Source organism: Drosophila serrata, unplaced genomic scaffold, assembly GCF_035046125.1.
Source record: "Drosophila serrata isolate PLE 108 unplaced genomic scaffold, ASM3504612v1 contig_347, whole genome shotgun sequence".
Classification (NCBI taxonomy): domain Eukaryota; kingdom Metazoa; phylum Arthropoda; class Insecta; order Diptera; family Drosophilidae; genus Drosophila; species Drosophila serrata.
The window spans coordinates 2,581,213-2,602,770 of record NW_028257245.1 but is presented as its reverse complement, the minus strand read 5'-3'; the positions used below and the strand labels follow the sequence as shown (position 1 = coordinate 2,602,770).

Genomic DNA, 21,558 nt, shown 5'->3' with positions numbered 1-21,558 from the left:
CTATCAAAGAGTGTACTAGAAATTCACAATAGATATAGATATATAGATATCTAATAGATATAGTTAAAGAGTTAGAAATATTTAACATTTTCTGTAATATGAAATTACATTATAATGCAAAATTTATCTTTAAGATTACTTTGTAAAAGCACTGATTATTCTTTTCTGTTGGAGGCCCGGCAAAGAAATTTTCTGAGACTTAGAGCTGTGCTCTATGGACCACTGTTTTAAATTCAATTAATTGCAAAAATATATCATAATTCAGAAGCGTATTAAAGAAAACTGAACTTATATCGATTTATATGGACTTAATAAAACAGACTAAAAAATTCAGACAAAAAACAAGTACATATACATATATGTAGATGAACAATTGATAATATTTTTTATTTCATTGAGTTCTAATTTGGACATGAATAATGATTATCCCTCACCATGTTTTATTTTTATAAAGATAAGACGTGACATTTGCGTGTTGTTATATACACAAATGTACATACAAATTTGTACAAACATATATTGTTCATATAAATATTTTATAAAAAATTAAAATTTGCTCACAGAGAAGACAACAAAGGGGTCATTGAGAGAGCAGCAAAGAGCAAAGGCCGTTCCATAATTTTATCTACGTCTGTCATTTGATTCGCACATACCTAAATTGCTTGCTTCCTGTTTATTTGTTTTTATGTTACACGCCTTTCCAATTTTTGTTTTTCTTTTTTTGTGTTCGCTGCACTGCTGCTGTGTGCCCAGCTGTGGCCACTTGTGAACTTTAAGCTCCATTACAGTGTTCCCTCTGTGCGAGCTGAATTTCAATTGAATCGAATGAAATGGCAAATTAAATGCGTCCGACTGCAGCGGAGACAGGAACAGCAACATTGGCATTACACTCGGACTTCCCCATAGCCGGAGGCTTGGGTAATAAATCTAGAGTCTCAAGCCTGGCTCTAAATACTAAAACATGTTTCCCAAATAATAAGCGGAATAAAAGAAACCCACAGTAAAAGTAAAATAAATGGCGCAGAAATGTTTTTAATCAATTTCAATTGAATGATGACCCGCACAATCAACGCAAGACGTCATCGAAAGCCTGAATCTTTGGAGGTCTCCTGCAAATATTTGCTCTGGCGGCTTTAGCTTCAGCATAATGTATTTTATGAAATCTTGTATTCAGATCTTCTTAGCACATTACAAGAATATTTGATATCTGTTTTGCGATTTGTTAACTTTTTCAATTCAATTCCATTTGCTTATTTGGAATTCCAACCAAGCCCCGACATCACGCAATTCCCATTAAGACAGTGTTATTTTTACTCGTGTTTCATTTTTTCTGATCTGATCATCACGCTACGAGAAATGTTATTATTTAGTCAATTATTTGGCTCATGTAGACAATTATATTTCCACTTTTAAGGTTTCTTTTATGCGGCTTTTATTGACATCTAAATAACTTTTATTGTGGAATTTAAATTTCGGTTATGGACACACCTGTTACATTTCTAAAAACCTCCTAGAAAGGCAAGCGCCTTAATTGGTCAGACTGATAACTTAAATGGAAGAAACCTAATATACATTTTTAGCAAAAACAAAATCTATATATGATGATCGACGGGTCAAACGATTGGCCTTCTTAATTAAGGCTATCTGGAGGTAAGGTAAACCTATATTGGAAGGTATCTTGAGCTTTATTATGGACGTATGCTTTGGAATATTGGTATTAATTTAGTATTAATATATATTATAAAAATAGAAATATATCATATATATACCAATTAGTCATAAATGCCTTCATAAAATCATTTAATATAGAAATTATTACATTTGCGGATAAGAAAAAAGCTCATCTAGGGCTCTCTGGGACTGACTAATTCCGCAATCTGACCCACTGACGGTGCACAGACTTCTGTATTTCCCCCACAATTCCCCGATACTGTTCCCCTGACACATCGAGGCAATGAACCGCCAGACTATCTCGTCCCCCGCACGACCCGCACTCACAAAGATACAAATGTATCTACACAGTCGCAGAGTCGGGTAAATATAAAACTGCAAACAAACCTCAAGCGCAATAAAACCGAAAGCAAAAGCCAATGTAAATGTAACGCAAAAGCAATTAAAAATTCATAGAAATGCTCGGTAAGTCCACTGCAGCAGCTACAACGAGAAAAATGGGTAAAAATGACGAACGGAAGAATGTGTCAACAGAAGATAAGAATCGTAAAATAAAAATGAAAATGAAACTGTAACAAGTTAAAAGAAGGGTTCTGTAAAGAACCACGAAATGATTACCATAATATATATCAAAATAAGGAAAGGCTAGAAAGAAAGCTACAGAAGAGTGTGTGCTCCAATGTGAGAACCTATATATAAGAATGTGCATTTCATTAACTCCACATTGATTACTTCGATAGACTATAATAAAAAGAGTTATACAATTAATATATAAAATAAAACAAGAAGAATTGGTTCATTTTATATCTCACAGCTTGAAGCCATCTCGATCTGCGGCTACTAACTGCATAATATCAGTAAAAGTGCAAACAAAACTATAAATATTGTCAATATTGTCTAATGTTTATCATCCGATTTTAATATATATTTTTAAGAGTACTTTCATTCAATGTTTTACTGCATTTAAGACTGTAAATTTGTCAGTCTTTATTTATAGTGAGTGGTGATTATGACCATATTTGTGTTGAGTTCACAGATTTAAAATTGATATAAAGGTATCCTTTGGGTAGCAGGTATTAAAACCCTAACATCTTCTTTTGAATCGTCATAAAATCTTAAGAAACCTGTAAGATTTTAGAAATGTATAATAATAAAGCATTTTACAATCTTTGTTTTCGAAGAGACTTTATAATCCCGCTGTAAAATCTCACAAATCGAAATATCTATAGCTTCCGGATTCCGCTGATTTCACCGGTTTGAAATGTATTCTAAGCAAAATATTAAAAGGCCAAAACGAAACAAATGCAATTACTCACCAATGAGGGCAACAGCTGCGTACAGCATTAGCCACTTGGGGCGTCCGTTGGGCATATTCATATCGTATGCCTGGTTTCCGCTTTTCCGCGGGTTGTCTGAAGTTGGCAAGGGAGGGTTGGGCTTATCGATTTTATGCAAAGGTCCACGGAAAGACACCCTTGGTTCCTGTTTAAACACACGCGAATTAACTGAAACGAAATTAAAGTTTATTTTTCATTATTTTATTGTCTGTCTAAAGGTTATATTGGTATGAACACACATTATCCAAATGACTTAATTAGCCAACACAATAAATTTCAAGAGGATGTATAATTCTTCGTTTACCTTTACCATTTTTTATTCCCTCAAACCATTTCATATTGTGAAAACTATCAAAGAACCATTTTCCTATAGGCAAAGCGATTAGAAAACGGAATGAAAAAAAAGAGAAGCATGAAAGTAGGAAGTGGGAATCGTTGAAGGAGCAGACTACGGATGGATGTCATTAATTAAACCACAAATGGCCAATATGTTGGGGGAGGAGTGAGGAGCAACCGATCCGACAACTTCATTTTCTGCCTTCTGCTATCCATAAAATGTCACGCGCCCTCCTGCCCCACCGCCAGCCGAGTTTGGAGGCGAAAAGACACATAGACTTTATGACAGGCAGGAAGTCACGATTCCACATTTCTGTCTATTCGCCCCGATCCCCTCGATGTCTGTAGCTTGACATCGGCCCCCCGAGACCCAGCGTCTCCGCATGGCCAGCGACTTATTTTAATCCATGAGATAGCCCCAGATTGTTCAATACACACATGCATAAACATATAGAAATAGATTCAACAGCAAATTGCTTGGCTTTTTAGCGCTTAATTAACGCTTAAAGTGGATTCCAGCATTTGCGCATGCCACAAATTGTTGAAGAAGAATGAATTTAATTTTTTTATTCCACATTCAATTGAAGTTTGATCAGGCTAAAGCCTTATCTACGGCATTATGTCTAGTTTACTCTGAGGGTTGCGCAGGCGTAGAGAAACCGTATCCCCGCACGTGTCCCTCTCGTAGAGGTGGTTGGTGGAGGGTAGCTAGCTCATGTTAGCTTTTCAATTGGTCTAATGGCCTACCCGTCATTCGCAGCGAGGGTTAGCTCCGAGTTCATTACTTTCGAGACCTTTAAAAAGGGCTTGGATATAGCGCATATGATAAGTATTTACTAGAGCTGAATCGCTTTTCATTTCTCTCTTTTATTTTATATTTTATATATGTAAATGTATAATAGTAATGTCTTATAATACAACTCTTAGAACTTTAGCTTTTAAGAATATTCTATATTCTCCATCAAGCTTAACTAATTCATTAGTTCGAACTTTAAAATTTAAGGTCTTCTCAATCTCTTTTAAATGTCTATATCTTAATGTTGTCATAGAAAATATAGGAAGCCATTTTTGATATATATATATATATTTTTTTTTAAAATTAAAAATCAACTTAATTCTTTTAATATATATTTCTATAGCCACAGAACCAAACAGCAATTTGGCTTAAGGAATAGGATATCTCTGGTCAATTTAGACAAATATTAAGCTCTTGACATAAAATCATATAACAAAGATCATGCAATTTTGAAAGATATTAAAAATCTAAGTAAAAAGCTATGATAAGGTTTAAATAAATTACTGACACGCACAGTAATTAGAAGTGAATGATTCATTTAAACATCTACGCTGTAGTTTTCGGTTGAAAAAGTTCCTTTTCTAGACAAATGATTCTGCCGATTCTCAAAAAGAAACAATTTGGAAAACATCTGGTAATCAGTCAACGGCTTTAGCCGTCTATATAAGCAACATACTATATGCATGTGCTGGATACATTTATATATATGTGTATCCATAATATATATAACCAGTCAACCCCTCCATGAGCGGATACGTTTGGTCAATCGCGTGGTAAAATCAACGAATCAAAAACTTTTGTTGTATTACTCATGCTGCTGGTTTTTGTACTTTTTTGTTGATCTGTCTGTCTGTCGGTCTGTCTGCTGGATGTGTAACTGAAAATTGGGGTGACGAACCAATAAATTTAGCAAAGGGTGCCGGAGCCAATGGGGTTTGGAGTGCAGTGTCCCAGTGCAGGGTCGTCGTCGGCGGAGGAGGACTGCAGCATTGTCCAGTGGTGATCCATCCATTCGGGACCAGAGTTTTTCCGCAGTGCGACCCTAATTGAGATTCAAGAGCTTTCGGCGGCGGCAGAATAAAACAAAAGGCAATATTTATTCGGTCTTTCACTCTTTGGCCAGGCCTTTGTTCACTTTAACCTTTTCCGCTGTCATGTTTGTGCCCAAGTGGAAATCAATATTTGCTATCGGAACAGCAGCTCAGTGAGCGTTCATTCAAATCGATGAGAGCGAACCACAAGGCAATCTACTACTGTTTTTGCAAGGTTTATAAACAGAATATAATGTGTCACAATTAAATGGAATTAATTAACCAATAAAGTCAATGACAAATAGAATTATTTTAGTGCCTTCTGGGAAGAGTAGGTCCTGCTTCAACTCCATGAAAGCAGAGTCACTGGCGGTCATAGTTTAATCTATCTAATTAAATATATATATTCATATTCAAATACATACATTTATGAATTAAAACTATAATAATTTGCAGGGATACAATACAAAATACTGAAATTATAAGACATAGTTTTAAGTAAAATTTTGATTTTTTCCTTCCGTATTTAATAGGTTGCATTAGTTTTGGTAACCAGACAACTAACCACGTGGAAGATTGGCAACTAGCCCAACTTGTGGCAGAGTTTCGCCTAGCAACAGGATGAAAAAATCCAGGCAAGTAGGCAGGAAAATAAAACGGAAAACTCCCAGAGAAGGAGCGCTACACTTGCGAAATCAAATAGAGGAAACTCAAGCGCACCAGCGGCAAGATGACGATGGCAGCTGCATGGGATTTCAGAGATGCCTGTGTCCTTAAGCAGGGGTTGAACCGACACATACATACACTCACAGTGTCCTCACAAAGGGACTCTGCGTATGTGTGCCACATGGAAACTGCGAGGGATTTTAAAAGATGCTTGAAAATAAAGTGCCCCGAGTTGGGAAAACTACCTGATGGAAACAAAGGACCAAGGACCAAGCAGCAGGCCGCAGGAGGCACAGGTTGCACACTTACACACACACACACATGCTGGCCAACGAATACAACGGTAATCGCAGAGTTGCTTTCAGGCGCTGCAAAGAGCGCATGCGCCGAAAAAAAATTGCTGAAAAATTCACGGACTGAAATGGTTTTTCAACTAAAAGAAAATTTATAAATGAAAACGAAGTCAAACTGCCCGGAGTCAGCCTTTATATTAAACTATATATTTGAAATTTACGATTTCAGCATTTCCCTGGGTCCCTAAACTGGGTTTTCCTTCCCCCAATCTTTGTAAATTTTCACGCCCTTTCGCATGTGTGTGTGATGGCAGCGCGGAAAGTAACAATTTTCGCACTTAACTTAACTCGGGCGAAAAATCAATAGGAAGCTGTGCTGAAATCAGGAAATTTCGAAACTAAAATCAGGAGGTTTCGAAACTATATCAATGATAATTGCGAACTATCATGATTTTGCAAGGATCTGCCTTGTCCGGCAGAGTGGGCGTGGGCAGGACCAACGCATACAAGCAAACCCAGCCTATACATACACGCGACTGTCACAAAGAAGTTGCCAGACAACGGCGAAAAAGACAAATATTTCGAAAGCTGACAGGCGGAATTTAGCAACATTTCTTACCGTTGGCGCTTTGTTAATGGTCAAATTCGATGGTTAATTTTAAGTTATTTGTTGTTTTTCGACACTAACACACACACAGTGAGAGTGGTGGGCAATTTGCAGCAGGGTGCCACTAATCCACAGGGGTGGCGACTCCGCACAAAAGCACCGCACGCACAAACACAGACACTTTTGCTCTGCTCTTCGCCGTTTATCGGATGCCTTGCATACTATAATTTATTTTATTTCACTCGAACGCACAGCGAGCCACCACGACCGGTTGGTGGGGCGGGTTGTGGGGGTGTTGGTCGCGTACCGCTGCCGTATATCCGTATCCGTGTCCCAAACAACGCTCACACGCATACACACGCACGCTCTCGCAATTCGACGACTGACGCGGATCCGGTTCCTGATCGCTTGACGGTCCAAACAAGACTAAACACGAATGAGAAACACCGCTCCGCCAACATCCGTCAGCCGGCCATTTTGCTGCCGGCTCTCGCTCTCTCTCTGAATCCATGCTTGACGAAGGGGCGATTGTTTGGGAAATTTTATTTGCTTGTATATTTTGCACTTGTTGATGCTATTTCAAATGTCATTTGCTTAAGAACTAAATAACCATTTTTACAAGTTAATTTAAAAAGTAGAATTTAATGTACAAAAAAAAACAACACTTTATTAATAACGAAATCAAAATACTATTCTATTTTATGTACAATATGACCTTTTAGAACCGGTTCTAAATGGAATCCACAAAGTCTTGAAGGTACAATTTCGAAAAGATGGTAATAATAATAATATTTTTTGTTTACAAATCATCTGGATTTTAAAAAAATATATCACGTTATTCTTCGATATAACCAGTTTGTTCTTCTATAATTACGAAATACAAACATTCGGTGCTGAAAACGAACCATTGATTTTTTCTTTCAATTCTTATACATATGTACGTATATTAACTTATTGTTACTGCTTTAACTGCAAGGGTATATCATTTAATTATTTTTTGTCATATTTTGATTAAGTATATATACCAGCGAAAAGGAAAATTACCTTCAAGTTAATTCTTTATGGGTGACAACAGTGATAGTACTTAGAGCCTCCGATATGTAAAAGTAATTTAGGTAAATATTCCCCATATCAACAGATCAACAGCTCAACATATCGTCGTCAATATTATTTTTGATCTTCATATCATAAAAAAACTTTTAAACTATCCTCTTAATTTCATAGTATAAATATATTTTTCTATGGATGGGAGGTAGGTAGAATAGGTCAATATGACACAATTATTTTAACGTACCTTGTACCTTGAGGATCCAAGCTAATATGGCCTTAATATTTAATTAAAATTTAGAAATAAGATAATGGAAAAACCTGTGAAATATATCACAAGAAAATAAATGGAAAACGCCAATATTATATTTTGATTATTTTTTTGTTTAATTTCAATAGGTCCTCCAAAGTTTGCCTTTTATAATGGCTATCCTGAAAATGTTCATACAATGTACATATTGATGTATGTATGCACATAATAAAGAAATACAGATGTAAGAGTCGACCTGCGTACACTCTTGGGACATATAGTGATATCGTAGACGGACGCCCAAAGTGGTTATGGTCCGATTAAAAGATAAATTTAAAAGCGTTCCAAATATTTTTAGTTGAGCCCTCCGGTGCCACCCTTAAGGTACAATAAAAAAGCTTTTCATGTAGGGATTAATTACGTTCATTTATTTTGAATTCTTCGTTCAACACCTTCCGCTTAAAAGCTATGTCGCCAATCGTTTGGGTTAAAACCCTGGGTTTGCTTTTGTTTAAAAACATTTCCCAAGGGTTTATGTTATATACGGCTATCTTATATAGTTGTATGGTAACTGATAGTAAACAAATTTTAAGCACAACCAAAAAGAGTTCAACTGCGGATAATTTAGGTGAATTATGAGTATTACCGCTGAGCACGAGTATAATATTTAATTAAATGCATTGGGTTGAGTTCACGAGTACGAGTATTTTGAGTAGCAACAAGAGTCAAGTCAAATTCGAGGGAAGACACAAAAGTGTTTACAACTTAACCTAAAACCTAACGAAAATATTTAAAATTAAGTGATAAACTAACGCCTTTCGCTTATGTACATTTAAGAGATTCTAATCCAATAATTGCTTTCTACTGACTGTTCTCAATGGCTTATCTTGCGAGTATCTTAAGTAGCAGGTCAAGTCTTAACACTTCAATACGGATAGTTAGTTACCTCATGTTTGTATAAAGATTTGTAAATAATATAAATGCTATACAGATCAGGAGTCTGTGTTAAAACCGTGTCGAGTCTATTTGTGTCATGACTGTGGACGAAACTTGTTTCTGAAATCCCAGCCCGGGTTAAGATTTGTCTGGACTTAACGTCCGATCTATGAGTATTTTTAGCACGCACTAACAAAAATATACCGAGCCATAACCACTAAAATAACGAGCAAGAAAACTATATGGATAAACTTAAATTTGGGATATAACAAAAAATAAGTCTTTGAATTAAATTAAGTTTCTAATGATTACTATAGTTTACACAAATAATAAGTAAACGAAAATATTACAAAGAAAATCGCGTGTTATTTTGGTGGCTAGGGCTCAAAAAATGCATAATCCTATTGCTTCTTCCTGGAAATTATTAAATTCGTATTTAATTACGGCGACTCGCGTCCTGGATAATGATCTTGTTCTTCTGACGCGTCACTTTTGTGGCTGATGGTGGCGGCATCAGGCGCTTTAACTGCTCAGGCCTGAAGCTGACTAAAGCCTTATCCTTGATCTTTCCCACCGCCCCTGTAGTAGTAGCCGTTGTGGTTGTGGTTGTGGCCGTTGCCGTGGTGCTTGATTCAATCAAAGCCGTAGACTCTTCAGCCGTAGAGCCGGAGGAACCGGCTGCAGCAGCCGCGGCATACCTGGTGAGCACCTGGAACTTGGCAAAGATGTTGCGTCCACTGCGCTGTTCTTTATCCTTGAACTTGTCTAGCGCCGAACCGGTGGGCAACGGCTTGGGGGCCTTGACCAGCGCCTTGGCAGGATTGTTGCCGGCTGCCTTGTAGAAGTCCAACTCGTAGTCAAAATCGCTACTTGCCTGTCCTGGCGTGGATGACCTAGCCGGGGCTAATGCTCGCTCCCCATAGCTGGCCGAGCTGGCGGACGTCTCCTCGGCCATGTGCCTAAGCATCAAGGTAAGCTTCATCTCATGCTGCCTCTGCAGGAGAACGGCATTCCGCTCGCCCTCAAGTCGCGCCTGACGTACGGCGTTGGACAAAACACGTTCCTTCCACTCCCAGGCATCACGCTCCCGCTCCAACTGTACCAGCTGCAGTTCCAGTTTTCTTGACGAATCGCGCAGATCGATCACCTTGGTGAAGTATTTGTACAGAAGGGTTCGCATCTCATCTGGGGAGAGACGATTCAGCCGAGCCATCAACATCTGCTCACCCTTCTCTCGCTGGATTCGATCACTGGTATCGATGGAGCGGTGTCCCGTGATCAGCTCGTTCTTGAACTCAATAGCCGCATCAATTGCCTCAATGGCCTCGTCGCACTCGAGCAGTTTGCGCTCCTCCTTCTGGGTGAGCACCTTGTCGCGCTTAAGCTTACTATCAAGGTGGCAGCGCTCCTCCAGCAACAAGTCCCGAGTGCTGCGCAGGTTGCGGATCTCGTGTCGGAGGCTTTCCTGCTGCACAAGCCCTGGTTGCTCCTCGAGGTTGTCTGATTTTTCGCGCAGAATGTGATTCAGGTGCGTTATCCGAGCCTGCACTGCCTTCAGCTGTCGACCTTGCTGCTCGGGACAGTCCGGCTGAGGCTTGACTAGCGCTTTTCCGGCATCCCGAGATTCCCGCAATTTGGCCAGTTCCAACTCTAGCTGATCCCGCAACTTGCCCTCCTTGCGCAGTTTTTTCTCCAGGTCGTCAGCCTGCTTGCGTGACTCAGCGACCGATTGCTGCAGCTTCTTAACCTTCTGGCCACTTTCGCCGGCGATGTGCTTAATGGAGTTAAGGTCCTCCAGCCGGCGCTCAAGGTGCGCAATGATTGCGGTCCAGCGTTCAATATCCGCTTGTTCCCGGCCCTGGACTAGAGCCTTGCCTAGCTGCTTTTTAGCTTTGTCACACTCGGCCTCCAGCTTGCCTCGCTTTTTGTTAAACCGCTGCTTGGCATGGCTGCGCGTGTCACTGTTCTTTACCAGTTCAGCGATAATATTCCGCTTCACCTGAATCGTTTGCTCAATCTCCCGAAGCTGCCGCTGCCGACCCTCGATCTCGGCTGCCAGCTTGCGTAGCTTTTTCTGCAGCTGCTCAATGGGAGCGTTTGCGGCCGCGGCGGCCAGGGCGGCCTGACGCAGTCCCTCTCCTGAGGAGCTCTCCAGGGGATCGACGATATTCTCGGCATTTGTAGGTGGCGGCTGCTGCGAGGCGACGCGATTAAGCATAGCGAGCTCTGCCGTACTTAGGCTAACGCCTGGCTGAATGCTCCTCCGGCGACCTTGTAAAAAAAAATTGCTGAAGTTTTAGATATTCAGAAGGGCTAATCACTTACCACCAATGCTGGCCTTGCGCTCCTCTCCCTTCTCCGCCGGCTGCTGAGCGTCATTGTCGTGGTCTTGGCTGTGCATAACAGCCTTGGGGTGCTTCGACAAATAATCTGCATGTCTGGCTAGAATGAGGGCGTCTGTCTTGATGCGAAACTCCTCCATGAGATCTTCCAGCTTGTCGGCCAGATCAGGACGTTGCGACTCATTGTCAGTGTCGTTTTCGTTATCCGAGTTAGCTGGCTCCGAGTTAGCAGCCTCGGAGTTAACGTCTTCCGGCTCCTCGGCCTCTTGGATGGGCACCAGCTGCTTCTGTTGGCGCATGGCCTCCGTTGAGCTCAAGCACTCTTCACACTCCTGCTTGAGGAACAGCCACTCTTCAATCTGCTCCTTTTCCAAATCGCTGATCAGCTTCGAGTCCATTAACCTAAAATATAGCTGTAGATTAAAAAAAGTTATTGTAAGCAATGCAAGCTTAAATTACTTGGCAAACAGTCCCTCGGCGTTGGTCACCAACTTGGACCACTGGCTGGCAGCGAACTGCAGGCCAAAGTGGTCGCCGGCCCCCGCCTGCGCTAATGGTCCTGCTGCGGAATTGGATACCGGCAGAGGCTCGGCCGGCCGTACAATTAGCGTGTTATCGTCGGAGTAGGTATTCATGATCACATAATTGCGCACGCACTGAACCTTAAATGCGAACTGCAGGTTACCCAGCGTCTCTGCCAAGTGTTCCTCCAGCGGGGACACGCACAGAATCACCAGGGTCTGAGCCCGTCCGCCGAAGGAGTCTTTCAGAAGGGTGGTAAGCGTTGTCTGACCATACGGAATGTTTCCATTAACCCCGTACATCAGTCCAGGATCGGTGAGGGTGCTCACCACCTGCTCCAGCATATGCAGGCCTTCATCTCGAGGACGTCCAGGGGGCGGTTCGACGCTGCGTTCTGTGCCGCACAGATCACAGAAGCTAGCCGTGGACAGACGGTGCTGGAGCAGCCCCTCCTTGGACACCCACTGCTGCTCCAATGTGAGGGTGAAGAGCGTGTGTGCTGGCAACGTCTGGCGGGCGGCAAGCCCCGCCTGCAGCCAGCGGAAGACAGCACTGCCGTTTGTGCAATGCACGTTTCCCATGCCAAGCAAGTCGCAGACTTCGCCATTGCAGATTTCAACAAATCCAACGTTGATGGCGTAGGTCCTTTCTGAAACGAGAAGAAATTAGCATATAATAGGAATTACATACATCGCCTTGCATGTCCCACCTGGGTGCGTCGAGATGTGCGCAAAAATGTCTCGAACGCAAAGCTGCACAACTCCCGCGTTTCCCTCTGACTGGGAGCCTTCTTCTAAGTTTCCGTACAAGGTATAGCTTTTGCCCTGACCGCTTTGGCCATATGTGACCACTGAGGCGTCGAAGCCCTCAAGGAACAGCCCGATCAGCGGAAAGACCGTCTGGTGGTACACTTGTTCCTGCGTGCTGTTGCTGGCTAAGGCGTGTGTGACGGGAACATTGTGGGGCCCCACCTGGATGAGCCCGGCGGCAATGTTGTCCATGGGATCGCCGCCCGGTAGAGCGCTAGGCAGCCCCAAGGCGGAGGCACTGATGGGAATGGCCTGGACGCAGTATCCAGATTCGCGATCAGGGGCATTTCCATTGTCATTGCCATTGGCGTCTGTCTGTGGCTGCAGCTTGCTTTGAGTTTCCACCTCCGCGTTTCCATTTTTGTCTGCGATCTGGGAAGACTTTTCGTCGCCTGCACCTACCTCTGCCTTCTCCCCAGTGTCCTTGGGGTGCTCCGCGTCTTCCTTATCCACCACCTCCTCCTGTTTGTGGACGACGGGAGCGACCAGCGCATTGAGCTCCCTGTGCGGGTAAATTCGTACCGCCACCTGTATAGGTATCTCCATGGTATCTTCCGATCTTACACTAAAGTGCAAGTCAACACAGTTAAAAACATTAAGTTAAATTAAAATTAAAATTAATCATTTTTGCGCTTTAAAAACTATTTGGAAAAATTCCTCAGCTCCGAATCGATACACGACAATGTGACCAAAGGCAGAGCGCCAAATCATATACCAGAAATAATACCACCATGGTGATTTGAAAGCAAACTGTTTTGGTATTTCATTAACTGTATTTTGGGATGTCTGTCATACATATATGTTCTGGTTCCAAGAAAATTATTTTTTAACTCGATTTTCAACAATTTAGCGGTGTACAACACAAAAATATGTATGTATCGCATACATTTTTGGTATTTATTTAGTCCCACCACCGATGATTCGGAAACGATAGCTTAACTTGTCAGACGCGAAGCACACGCGCCCATCTCTAATAATTTTCACGTTGTTTTTTCAGCGCGTGTTTTCTTTGTGCAAAAACGCTTAGTTTCGAGATTTAAGCCCACCCCCAGACGAACAACATGTCTAAGCGCCGCATCGAAGTGGGGGAGACCTATGGCAGCAAGGCCAAGAAGTGAGTTCTGCAACAGCACCCAACAGCACGTTTCTAACTTGAACTTTTCCCCCAGGGAGTCGGAGCCATCATCCTCGGCGGCTGCAGCTGCTTCGGCGGCCGGCACAGTGGCGCAGATCCTTGGCGGCTTTGTGCCAAACAAACAGCCGCCCACGATGAACCCGCTGACCAACAAGCCGTACTCGCAGCGGTACCAGAACCTGTACAAAAAGCGCATCTCGCTGCCCGTGTTCGAGTACCAAGCGGACTTCATGCGCCTGCTCAGCCAGCATCAGTGTATCGTGCTGGTGGGCGAGACGGGCTCCGGCAAAACGACACAGATCCCGCAATGGTGTGTGGACTTTGCAGTGTCAAAGGGCCGTAAGGGCGTGTCCTGCACACAGCCCCGCCGAGTGGCTGCCATGTCCGTGGCACAGCGCGTCTCTGAAGAGATGGATGTGAACCTGGGCGAGGAGGTGGGTTACTCTATCCGTTTTGAGGACTGCTCTTCGGCCAAAACGCTGCTGAAGTATATGACTGACGGTATGCTGTTGCGCGAGGCTATGTCCGATCCGATGCTGGAGCAATACCAGGTTATCTTGCTTGACGAAGCTCACGAGCGCACCCTGGCCACCGACATTCTGATGGGCGTTCTCAAGGAGGTGATCCGCCAGCGTAATGACCTCAAGTTGGTGGTGATGTCCGCCACCCTGGATGCGGGCAAGTTTCAACAGTATTTCGACAACGCACCGCTTATGAACGTGCCCGGTCGCACGCATCCCGTAGAGATATTTTACACGCCGGAGCCCGAAAGGGATTACCTAGAGGCTGCCATTCGCACAGTTATCCAGATCCACATGTGCGAGGAGATCGAGGGTGAGTGGGAGCCTAAATATATTAGTTGAACCTATCTAATTCCCGAATTCCAGGCGACATTCTCATGTTTCTTACGGGTCAGGAGGAAATTGAAGAGGCTTGCAAGCGTATTAAGCGCGAAATTGACAATCTCGGATCGGAGATAGGCGAGCTGAAGTGCATCCCCCTCTACTCCACACTGCCGCCGAACCTGCAGCAGCGCATCTTCGAGGCGGCCCCTCCACCGAATGCCAATGGAGCTATCGGACGCAAAGTGGTGGTGTCCACCAACATAGCTGAGACCTCGCTGACCATCGACGGCGTGGTGTTCGTGATTGACCCGGGCTTTGCCAAGCAGAAGGTGTACAATCCTCGCATTCGCGTAGAGAGTCTGCTCGTCTCGCCCATCTCCAAGGCCTCGGCTCAGCAACGGGCTGGTCGTGCCGGACGTACGCGGCCGGGCAAGTGCTTCCGTCTTTACACAGAAAAGGCTTTCAAGAACGAAATGCAGGACAACACATACCCCGAGATTCTGCGTTCGAATTTGGGTAACATGTCTTATTAACATCGAATTTTCATACCTAGCTAATCCTCCATTTATATGCTGCAAACAGGTACTGTGGTCCTGCAACTGAAGAAGCTAGGCATCGATGATCTGGTGCATTTTGACTTTATGGATCCTCCGGCTCCAGAGACTCTGATGCGAGCCCTCGAGTTACTTAACTATCTGGCTGCCCTCGATGATGACGGCAATCTGACGGACCTTGGAGCCGTTATGTCCGAGTTCCCATTGGATCCGCAGTTGGCTAAAATGCTGATTGCCAGCTGCCAGCACAACTGCTCGAACGAGATTCTTTCTATAACGGCCATGCTGTCGGGTGAGAAACAAAAAGCAATAACATAAAAATTTTGTGTTTAAGTTTCAACAATCAAGCAAATTAACTCGTTACTTTTTGAGCTTTGAACTTCAGAAAACTTTAGTAATTCGCGTCTGCTCCTTGCGCCCACAATATGTTGAAAGAATGAATGAAAAAAGATCAGTCTCGTGAGTCATTTAATTTAGTTTTTTGTGGCTAAACGTGCCAGTTTTTGATGTTGTATATCTACCTTGGTAAATAACGATAAAACAAAATGATCATGAATGAAACAATAGCCAATTTCTCGCCTAATATTCGTTAATGAACTCCGAAAACCTTTATTTCAAGTTTTAACACATTTTCAAAGCAATTTGCTATAATTTTGTTATAATTATATTAAATTTGCCTCGCCAAAGGTATCCTCAAGGACTATCCATTGTTGAACTAACTTTCAGTTCCATAAACTTATTTGCCACTACTGATTTGTATCAAAATTAATTTTAATTTTAATTTAATTAATTTTTTTAAACTGAACTATAACAATTGACAAGCAGCAGCCGTGAATTTAGTTATCCAATTAAATTGAAAATTGAACAAAAGTAGTACAGATAGATTTTCTTAGGTAAAACCAATGCAAAGGAAAAAGTTTATTCAATTTCTTTGTTCTTTGCATTTAACTCGAAAAGCAAAGTTGCACATGCGTCAAAATGTCCATCAGTCTTTCGGTCATCATTCGAATGGAATGATGAGTGGGCACAGTCTTTTCAAACCCTGTATGAATGAATACACATTTCTGTAAGACAATCGGAACGCACTTGCAACTCACAAATGCAACCAAACTTTGAATTAAGCCTCTAGATTGCCTAGCTGACGAAAAGTAAGCACAATCTAATTGTTTATGTAAAAAAAATGTTTTGAACTTGTGCTTAATCGAAAACCAAACCAATTCAAACGTGCCAAAGTTCCACAATGCTTCGTGCGTCCCAACGAGGCCAAGAAGGCAGCCGATGAGGCCAAAATGCGGTTCGCTCACATTGACGGGGATCACTTGACCTTGCTGAATGTCTATCACGCTTTCAAGCAGAGTGAGTAGAAATTAATATAAAAATAAAAGGAGATCATTTTATAATTTTCACCTGAAATTACAGGCAGCGAAGATCCCAACTGGTGCTACGAGAACTTCATCAACTTTCGGTCGCTGAAGAGCGCAGACAATGTCCGCCAGCAGCTGGCCAGAATCATGGACAGATTTAAGTTGCGGCGCACCAGCACTGAGTTCACCTCAAAGGACTACTATGTGAATATACGCAAGGCCCTCGTCCAAGGCTTCTTCATGCAGGTAGCCCACCTGGAGCGTACCGGCCACTACCTGACGATCAAGGACAACCAGAATGTGCAGCTGCATCCGTCTACGTGTCTGGACCACAAGCCTGACTGGGTCATCTACAACGAGTTTGTCCTGACGACCAAGAACTACATTCGAACCGTGACGGATGTCAAGCGTGAGTACTCATTTATTTACCAACCCAAACACTGAACTTTAAATACATGTTCTTCCCCACTTTAGCTGAATGGTTGCTCAGTTTAGCTCCGCAGTACTACGACCTGAACAACTTTCCGCAGTGCGAGGCCAAGCGCCAACTGGAGTTGTTGCAACAGCGAATGGAAACTAAGCAATACCAGAAAGGTTTCTAACTTTCTTGACGGGCAACGTCTCTAAGTGTAAGCGCAATTGGGAGGGAGAATGAATATAAGTTTATGTGAATTTTCATGGTTCTGGTTCGCTTTTTATTGTTTGCTAAATTTAAACTTAAGCACGTAGACAGAACAGACAAAACTCTTAACCAGATCATTAATATCCAAAAGCTCCGTTTAGTGAATAGTGTTAATAAATGAAACCACTTTTTATATAATCAGCTGGTATTTGCCTGCTTATCTCATCCGTTGGTCTTTTGAAACTGAATAAGTATGACCAAATAGGTGGCTATGGCCGAGGCGAACTGAAAGAATAAGAAATGCTCAAAATTAATTCTAAAGATAGTCCTTATGTAATGTTACCGATGTCAGTATAGTGCGATTCACGCGACAAAGGCCGCAGGCGGAGAAGTCGGCATCTACCACTAACAACTGCTGCCAGAACTTCTTAACTGCCTCGGCCAGTATCGGCTCATGCACTTTCCTCTCAATCTCGCACACGATCTGTATGGTCTTGCGTGACTCACGTGCAGCCAGGTGGCATGGCTCCACCACCATGAGCAGGCGGAGAAAGTGAAAGCATATCCAGAGCATCTGCACCCACAAGTAGCCGTTATCCCGCTTACTGAGCAACTCTAGGAAGAGAAAATATGCGGTGGCCACCAGATGCAACAGGCAAGACACCAGGATGAAAAGCACCGCCACGCCAAAGGAGCTAAAATTGTATACATATTCGGATAGATTAGCAAACAACGTCTATCAACTGAAGCTGCACATCTTACTTGGAAAGGAGCAGGACACATTTGCCCAGCGACTCGTGGCTGTCGGCCATGGCTTTGAGCAGGAGTCCCTTGTTCTTGGCTGGAAAAGGGACCAGTTTGAGTAACTCCACGTTCAGGATAAGACTGCGACTGTCACCTGTTGATTCGCTAGGCAGGGTCTCGCTGTTTAGCTTGGTCAGACTCGCATGTAGCGCCGAAGGCATCGGCAGAGGTTTCATGCTGACGCTCTTTACGGTATTTACCTTAAGCGGCTTCGACGAACTGCAGTCTTTGTGCTCTGCGGAAACTGTAAAATAAGCTTGGATATTAAGAGTTATTCGAATACATTTACCCCCAAGGAAGCTGCTGTCAAGCATCAGGTTCAAACGGGCAAAACGCCTACCCAGTCCATAGGCGGTGTTCGCAAAGTTGATTTGCAGGCCAGTAAGGATGAAGTAAAGGCCATAAAAGGGTATATACCAATGTACATTGAGCTCTGTCCGAAAAACAAGAAAAAAAAGTGAAATTTGATATAATTAAGTGAAACGTAATTATAATTACCCGTATCCGACTGCGCAATATTCATATCCTGGGCAATCCGCATCCAGGTTCCAACATCCAGCCCGACCAACAAGGCTATGGCAACCAGGGAGACTGTAGCCATTCCCAACGCTCGAAATCGATCCCTCCTGAAGTTATTGTAGGCATTCAACGTGTTGTCAATCTGAGGATACAAATATTAAACTCAAATGACAACGGCTTTCAAGGTTTGGGACTGTGATATCACCTTAGTGAGACGTGCATTCAGCTCTAGCGTGTCCTTTAGGCTGAAGAGACCACAGTAAACACCAGATACTATGGCCATGACCACCACAGACACGTCCAGGGCCGTTACCACCTTCGACGTAGCCGATTTCATTCTAAAAGATGCACTTTTGATTTGTTGGTTGGTTGTTTTGCAGTTGGTTTGAGCAATTAATTGGGCAAGATCAAATGTGTTTGGAAGGGAGCAAAGGTGATAATTAGATAGAAAAAGATTGAGATAGGTAAGTATACATACAGTAGTGTCATAACAATAGCATTGCCTGTCAATGTTGATTTTAGATTAACCGGTCAAGATAGGTATTCAAAGAGTAATACGAAAATAAGCTAGCTTTGGTTAGCTTTCAGGAACTTGATTGTTAAATTCGAGACTTGGATAAATGTATGTATGCTATATTGTACAAAGACTGTTTTTGTCAGAATACAAACGCAGTAGATTGTCTATACAGTTTGTTTTTGCTTCCATCAAGAAAACACTTTAGTAAACTTCGAACTTCCCAAAAATTCAGACTTGAGAATTCTCAATTCCGAATTTTGTAACCAAAATATAATATAACCAAAAATATTTATATTTCTTCCTAAACATTCGCAAACAAACTCAGAAAAGAGTGTTTAGTGAACAAAACCAAGTCATTGAAATAGTAAAGGTAAGGCTGGTATGCAGTGACACAGTAGGAGCTTAGCTAGAAAGATAAGTTTAATCAAAAGTGCTATTGTTTTGATATCCTTTGCAGGTGGGACAAACACGACTTACAGATTAGTAAAAAAGACGACACAGATATTCAAAAATAAATTAATATAATAAAAAAAAAAAAGAAGGCAGAGTACTTACCGGACGGGTATTTCCGAATTTGCATCGAAAAGCAGCCCCCGATAGGTGAGGCAAACTAGAAGCAATTGAAGAGCTATCATTCCGGCAGAGGATTCCCCACTTCAACATCAGCACTCAACACTCACCCATTACCACTGTCAAGGTGGCTGAGTAGATGGTGAATACCCAGCTGCGGCGGATTTCCACCTGGCTCTTAGAGTTCCGACTGGCGACATACGGGGCCAGAGCCAGCACTTTGCTAATGTAGAAAATGCCGATGCTGGGCTCCGAAATTTCCATCTTGGCGTTAACAGGACAAACTTCTGGCAGGAACTGTTCTCGAGTGGCCGCATGCACGAACTTAAATTGCAAAATTCCGTATTCGATACCAAACAAATAATACGCTCCCATATTTGACTATTATTAGTGGCTAGTCACCACCACCCAGGACCCACCCGTCCCAGTGTCGACGGAACATTCGCAGACCGTCTGGGCAAACACCCCACTTCCGGTCCGAGTGAGTAACACATTTACTTATCAAAAACGTGCCTGGCTGTCCGCGATGTAAATAATAATTAGCGTGTGAAAATACCAACCCGGTAAGGACACAGGAGCCAATTATTTTGGGGACAGAGTTGACAGCTGTAGCAGCAGATGCGGCATGTCTATATGTGAGAATAAGAACACCGCCATTGTTTGACATTCTGTTTCTTGTTTATTATAAAGACTCCTTTGGAGATTCCACTCTACAGCTCAGACGTGTCTCAGGCAATTAAGGAACGGTGACAGATACATGTGGAATAAAAAATAATAAAAAAAACAACTGTCAGCGAGCATTAGTCTACACAGAGTGGGCGTTGAAGATCTCAATCCAGTAACCGTCGGGATCCTTAATGAAGGCCAAACCCTTCATGCGACCATCATCGGGCTTCTTAACAAACTCGACGCCGAGCTCTTGGAAACTGTAGGATGGGAATGGGTCGATTGATTACAGAATACGATTACTAGGACACATTTCTTACCGCTGACAGGCGGCATAGACATCGGGAACCATGAGTCCAATATGTCCGAAGCCACGAGGGTCGTTGTTGCCGGTGTGGTAGCTTTGATCTGGATCGCTTTCAGTTCCCCAATTGCTAAGATAAAAATACGAAATATTAAGTGAATGTATTAGATACATGCCAATTTGTATTTTGATTGGAAACCACTTGCACGTAACGGAAGCCTGGTGGAGAATATTAAAATCGGAAGTATGCACTTACTGAGTCAGTTCAACCGTGGCCTTGCGGCTCATCGCCCAGCTGCGTCGCTCCTTGGGATCCTTGGGCACATCGGCGGCGTTCTCGTAGCTGCGGAAAGATAGAAACGCAAATGTTATCGCCGGTCAATAGGCACGTACTTAGATAAGCCGCAGCCACTTAACCTTACCCCATGAAGTACAAGGAGAACTTGGCCTCCGGGAAGTCCAGTTTCACCAGCAAGGTCATTCCTAGGACCCCCGTGTAAAAGGGCAGCGACCGGCGCGGATCCTTGATGCGGTACATCGTTTGCTGGAATAGGAAATCCTGCAAAGAGCGTGTTAGTTCCAACTTTGAAGGGGCTATAACTACCGGTTCTAGGGACTTGCCTTGGTGGCCGCCTCGGGCTTTTTGCACAGCTCGTCGGCTTCGGCATTGCTGAGTCCTGTAACGTCGCCCATATTGAGGTATTTATCCAATTAATCAACACCTGTTGATCTAAGTTTGTTGAAAATATATCAAAATATAAATATATCGATATTTTTTCTCAAAATGATTTATATCGTGACATTTTGTTTGTCCAAATATCGATGTTGCGATATATATATATTTTTTTAAAATTTTTGTCATTATCAATGATAGTATCAATGTTTTGAAAAACTTGCTGTTTAAGTTACCATTATGGCGAAAAAAAGTACCAGTTTTTTTATAAATTTTATGTTATTATTATTAATTTTTTCTTATACAAAAAATATCATCGATACGATATGTTCTGTAAATATC

The 21,558-nt window shown here is 42.6% G+C and overlaps 5 protein-coding genes across 19 annotated transcripts in view; 1 reads left to right on the top strand and 4 right to left on the bottom strand.

Annotated features, from left to right (window-relative positions):
- Positions 1–7,169, bottom strand: part of Dscam1 (Down syndrome cell adhesion molecule 1) — a 65,963-nt gene extending 58,794 nt beyond the window's left edge. For all 9 annotated transcript variants that reach the window (XM_086838476.1, XM_086838478.1, XM_086838477.1 and 6 more), the window contains exons 1-2: positions 6,750–7,169; positions 2,988–3,176 (exon numbers count right to left, since the gene is read on the bottom strand). In XM_086838476.1, the coding sequence (XP_086694602.1) occupies positions 2,988–3,048 (61 nt within the window). In that variant the 5' untranslated portion in view covers positions 3,049–3,176; positions 6,750–7,169. The remainder of the gene's footprint in view (positions 1–2,987; positions 3,177–6,749) is intronic.
- A 1,275-nt stretch (positions 7,170–8,444) lies between these two features.
- cos (kinesin-like protein costa) lies at positions 8,445–13,359 on the bottom strand. 2 transcript variants are annotated; one of them, XM_020959727.2, is made up of 4 exons: positions 12,544–13,359; positions 11,772–12,483; positions 11,296–11,714; positions 8,445–11,241 (listed from the first exon to the last, which is right to left on the bottom strand). In XM_020959727.2, the coding sequence occupies exons 1-4, from the start codon at positions 13,187–13,189 to the stop codon at positions 9,407–9,409; spliced, it is 3,612 nt and encodes a 1,203-aa protein (XP_020815386.2). In that variant the 5' UTR covers positions 13,190–13,359; the 3' UTR covers positions 8,445–9,406. The 2 variants fall into 2 exon arrangements, with proteins under 2 accessions (XP_020815386.2, XP_086694595.1); XM_086838469.1 differs by having other exon boundaries at positions 11,772–12,479; positions 12,544–12,759.
- A 19-nt stretch (positions 13,360–13,378) lies between these two features.
- Positions 13,379–17,361, top strand: Dhx15 (DEAH-box helicase 15). 3 transcript variants are annotated; one of them, XM_020959530.2, is made up of 8 exons: positions 13,379–13,514; positions 13,641–13,757; positions 13,813–14,612; positions 14,666–15,139; positions 15,206–15,469; positions 16,411–16,533; positions 16,597–16,950; positions 17,016–17,361. In XM_020959530.2, the coding sequence occupies exons 2-8, from the start codon at positions 13,705–13,707 to the stop codon at positions 17,141–17,143; spliced, it is 2,196 nt and encodes a 731-aa protein (XP_020815189.1). In that variant the 5' UTR covers positions 13,379–13,514; positions 13,641–13,704; the 3' UTR covers positions 17,144–17,361. The 3 variants fall into 3 exon arrangements, 2 of the variants coding, with proteins under 2 accessions (XP_020815189.1, XP_086694597.1); XR_015272907.1 differs by lacking the exon at positions 13,379–13,514 and having other exon boundaries at positions 13,564–13,757; positions 16,300–16,533; XM_086838471.1 differs by lacking the exon at positions 13,379–13,514 and having other exon boundaries at positions 13,564–13,757.
- On the bottom strand, positions 17,210–19,870 carry Gr43a (Gustatory receptor 43a). Of its 4 annotated transcripts, XM_020959534.2 has the most exons (9): positions 19,684–19,870; positions 19,559–19,613; positions 18,692–18,824; positions 18,466–18,628; positions 18,257–18,400; positions 18,062–18,202; positions 17,926–18,004; positions 17,507–17,858; positions 17,219–17,448 (listed from the first exon to the last, which is right to left on the bottom strand). In XM_020959534.2, the coding sequence occupies exons 1-9, from the start codon at positions 19,835–19,837 to the stop codon at positions 17,386–17,388; spliced, it is 1,284 nt and encodes a 427-aa protein (XP_020815193.2). In that variant the 5' UTR covers positions 19,838–19,870; the 3' UTR covers positions 17,219–17,385. The 4 variants fall into 4 exon arrangements, with proteins under 4 accessions (XP_086694599.1, XP_086694598.1, XP_020815193.2 ...); XM_086838473.1 differs by lacking the exons at positions 19,559–19,613; positions 19,684–19,870 and adding an exon at positions 18,965–19,102 and having other exon boundaries at positions 17,210–17,448; positions 18,692–18,836; XM_020959532.2 differs by having other exon boundaries at positions 17,926–18,202; positions 18,692–18,836.
- A 362-nt stretch (positions 19,871–20,232) lies between these two features.
- Glo1 (Glyoxalase 1) lies at positions 20,233–21,480 on the bottom strand. The gene is made up of 5 exons (XM_020959719.2): positions 21,165–21,480; positions 20,966–21,102; positions 20,800–20,886; positions 20,560–20,673; positions 20,233–20,499 (listed from the first exon to the last, which is right to left on the bottom strand). The coding sequence occupies exons 1-5, from the start codon at positions 21,234–21,236 to the stop codon at positions 20,379–20,381; spliced, it is 531 nt and encodes a 176-aa protein (XP_020815378.1). The 5' UTR covers positions 21,237–21,480; the 3' UTR covers positions 20,233–20,378.
- Between the last annotated feature and the right edge of the window lie 78 nt (positions 21,481–21,558).

Bases quoted from the DNA above. Each gene is read 5' to 3' on its own strand.
- cos (XM_020959727.2), bottom strand. From the start codon at position 13,189: ATGGAGATACCTATACAGGTGGCGGTACGAATTTACCCGCACAGGGAG. The intron at 12,484-12,543 runs GTGGGACATGCA...TTCTCGTTTCAG, and splicing joins GCACATCTCGACGCACCCAG to AAAGGACCTACGCCATCAAC. The intron at 11,715-11,771 runs GTAATTTAAGCT...GCTATATTTTAG, and splicing joins GCCGAGGGACTGTTTGCCAA to GTTAATGGACTCGAAGCTGA.
- Dhx15 (XM_020959530.2), top strand. From the start codon at position 13,705: ATGTCTAAGCGCCGCATCGAAGTGGGGGAGACCTATGGCAGCAAGGCC. The intron at 13,758-13,812 runs GTGAGTTCTGCA...CTTTTCCCCCAG, and splicing joins TATGGCAGCAAGGCCAAGAA to GGAGTCGGAGCCATCATCCT. The intron at 15,140-15,205 runs GTAACATGTCTT...TGCTGCAAACAG, and splicing joins GATTCTGCGTTCGAATTTGG to GTACTGTGGTCCTGCAACTG.
- Gr43a (XM_020959532.2), bottom strand. From the start codon at position 19,837: ATGGAAATTTCGGAGCCCAGCATCGGCATTTTCTACATTAGCAAAGTG. The intron at 19,614-19,683 runs GTGAGTGTTGAG...AATTGCTTCTAG, and splicing joins CACCTTGACAGTGGTAATGG to TTTGCCTCACCTATCGGGGG. The intron at 18,629-18,691 runs GTGATATCACAG...TTGTATCCTCAG, and splicing joins TGAATGCACGTCTCACTAAG to ATTGACAACACGTTGAATGC.
- Glo1 (XM_020959719.2), bottom strand. From the start codon at position 21,236: ATGGGCGACGTTACAGGACTCAGCAATGCCGAAGCCGACGAGCTGTGC. The intron at 21,103-21,164 runs GCAAGTCCCTAG...CGCTCTTTGCAG, and splicing joins AGCCCGAGGCGGCCACCAAG to GATTTCCTATTCCAGCAAAC. The intron at 20,500-20,559 runs GTAAGAAATGTG...CCCATCCTACAG, and splicing joins GTCTATGCCGCCTGTCAGCG to TTTCCAAGAGCTCGGCGTCG.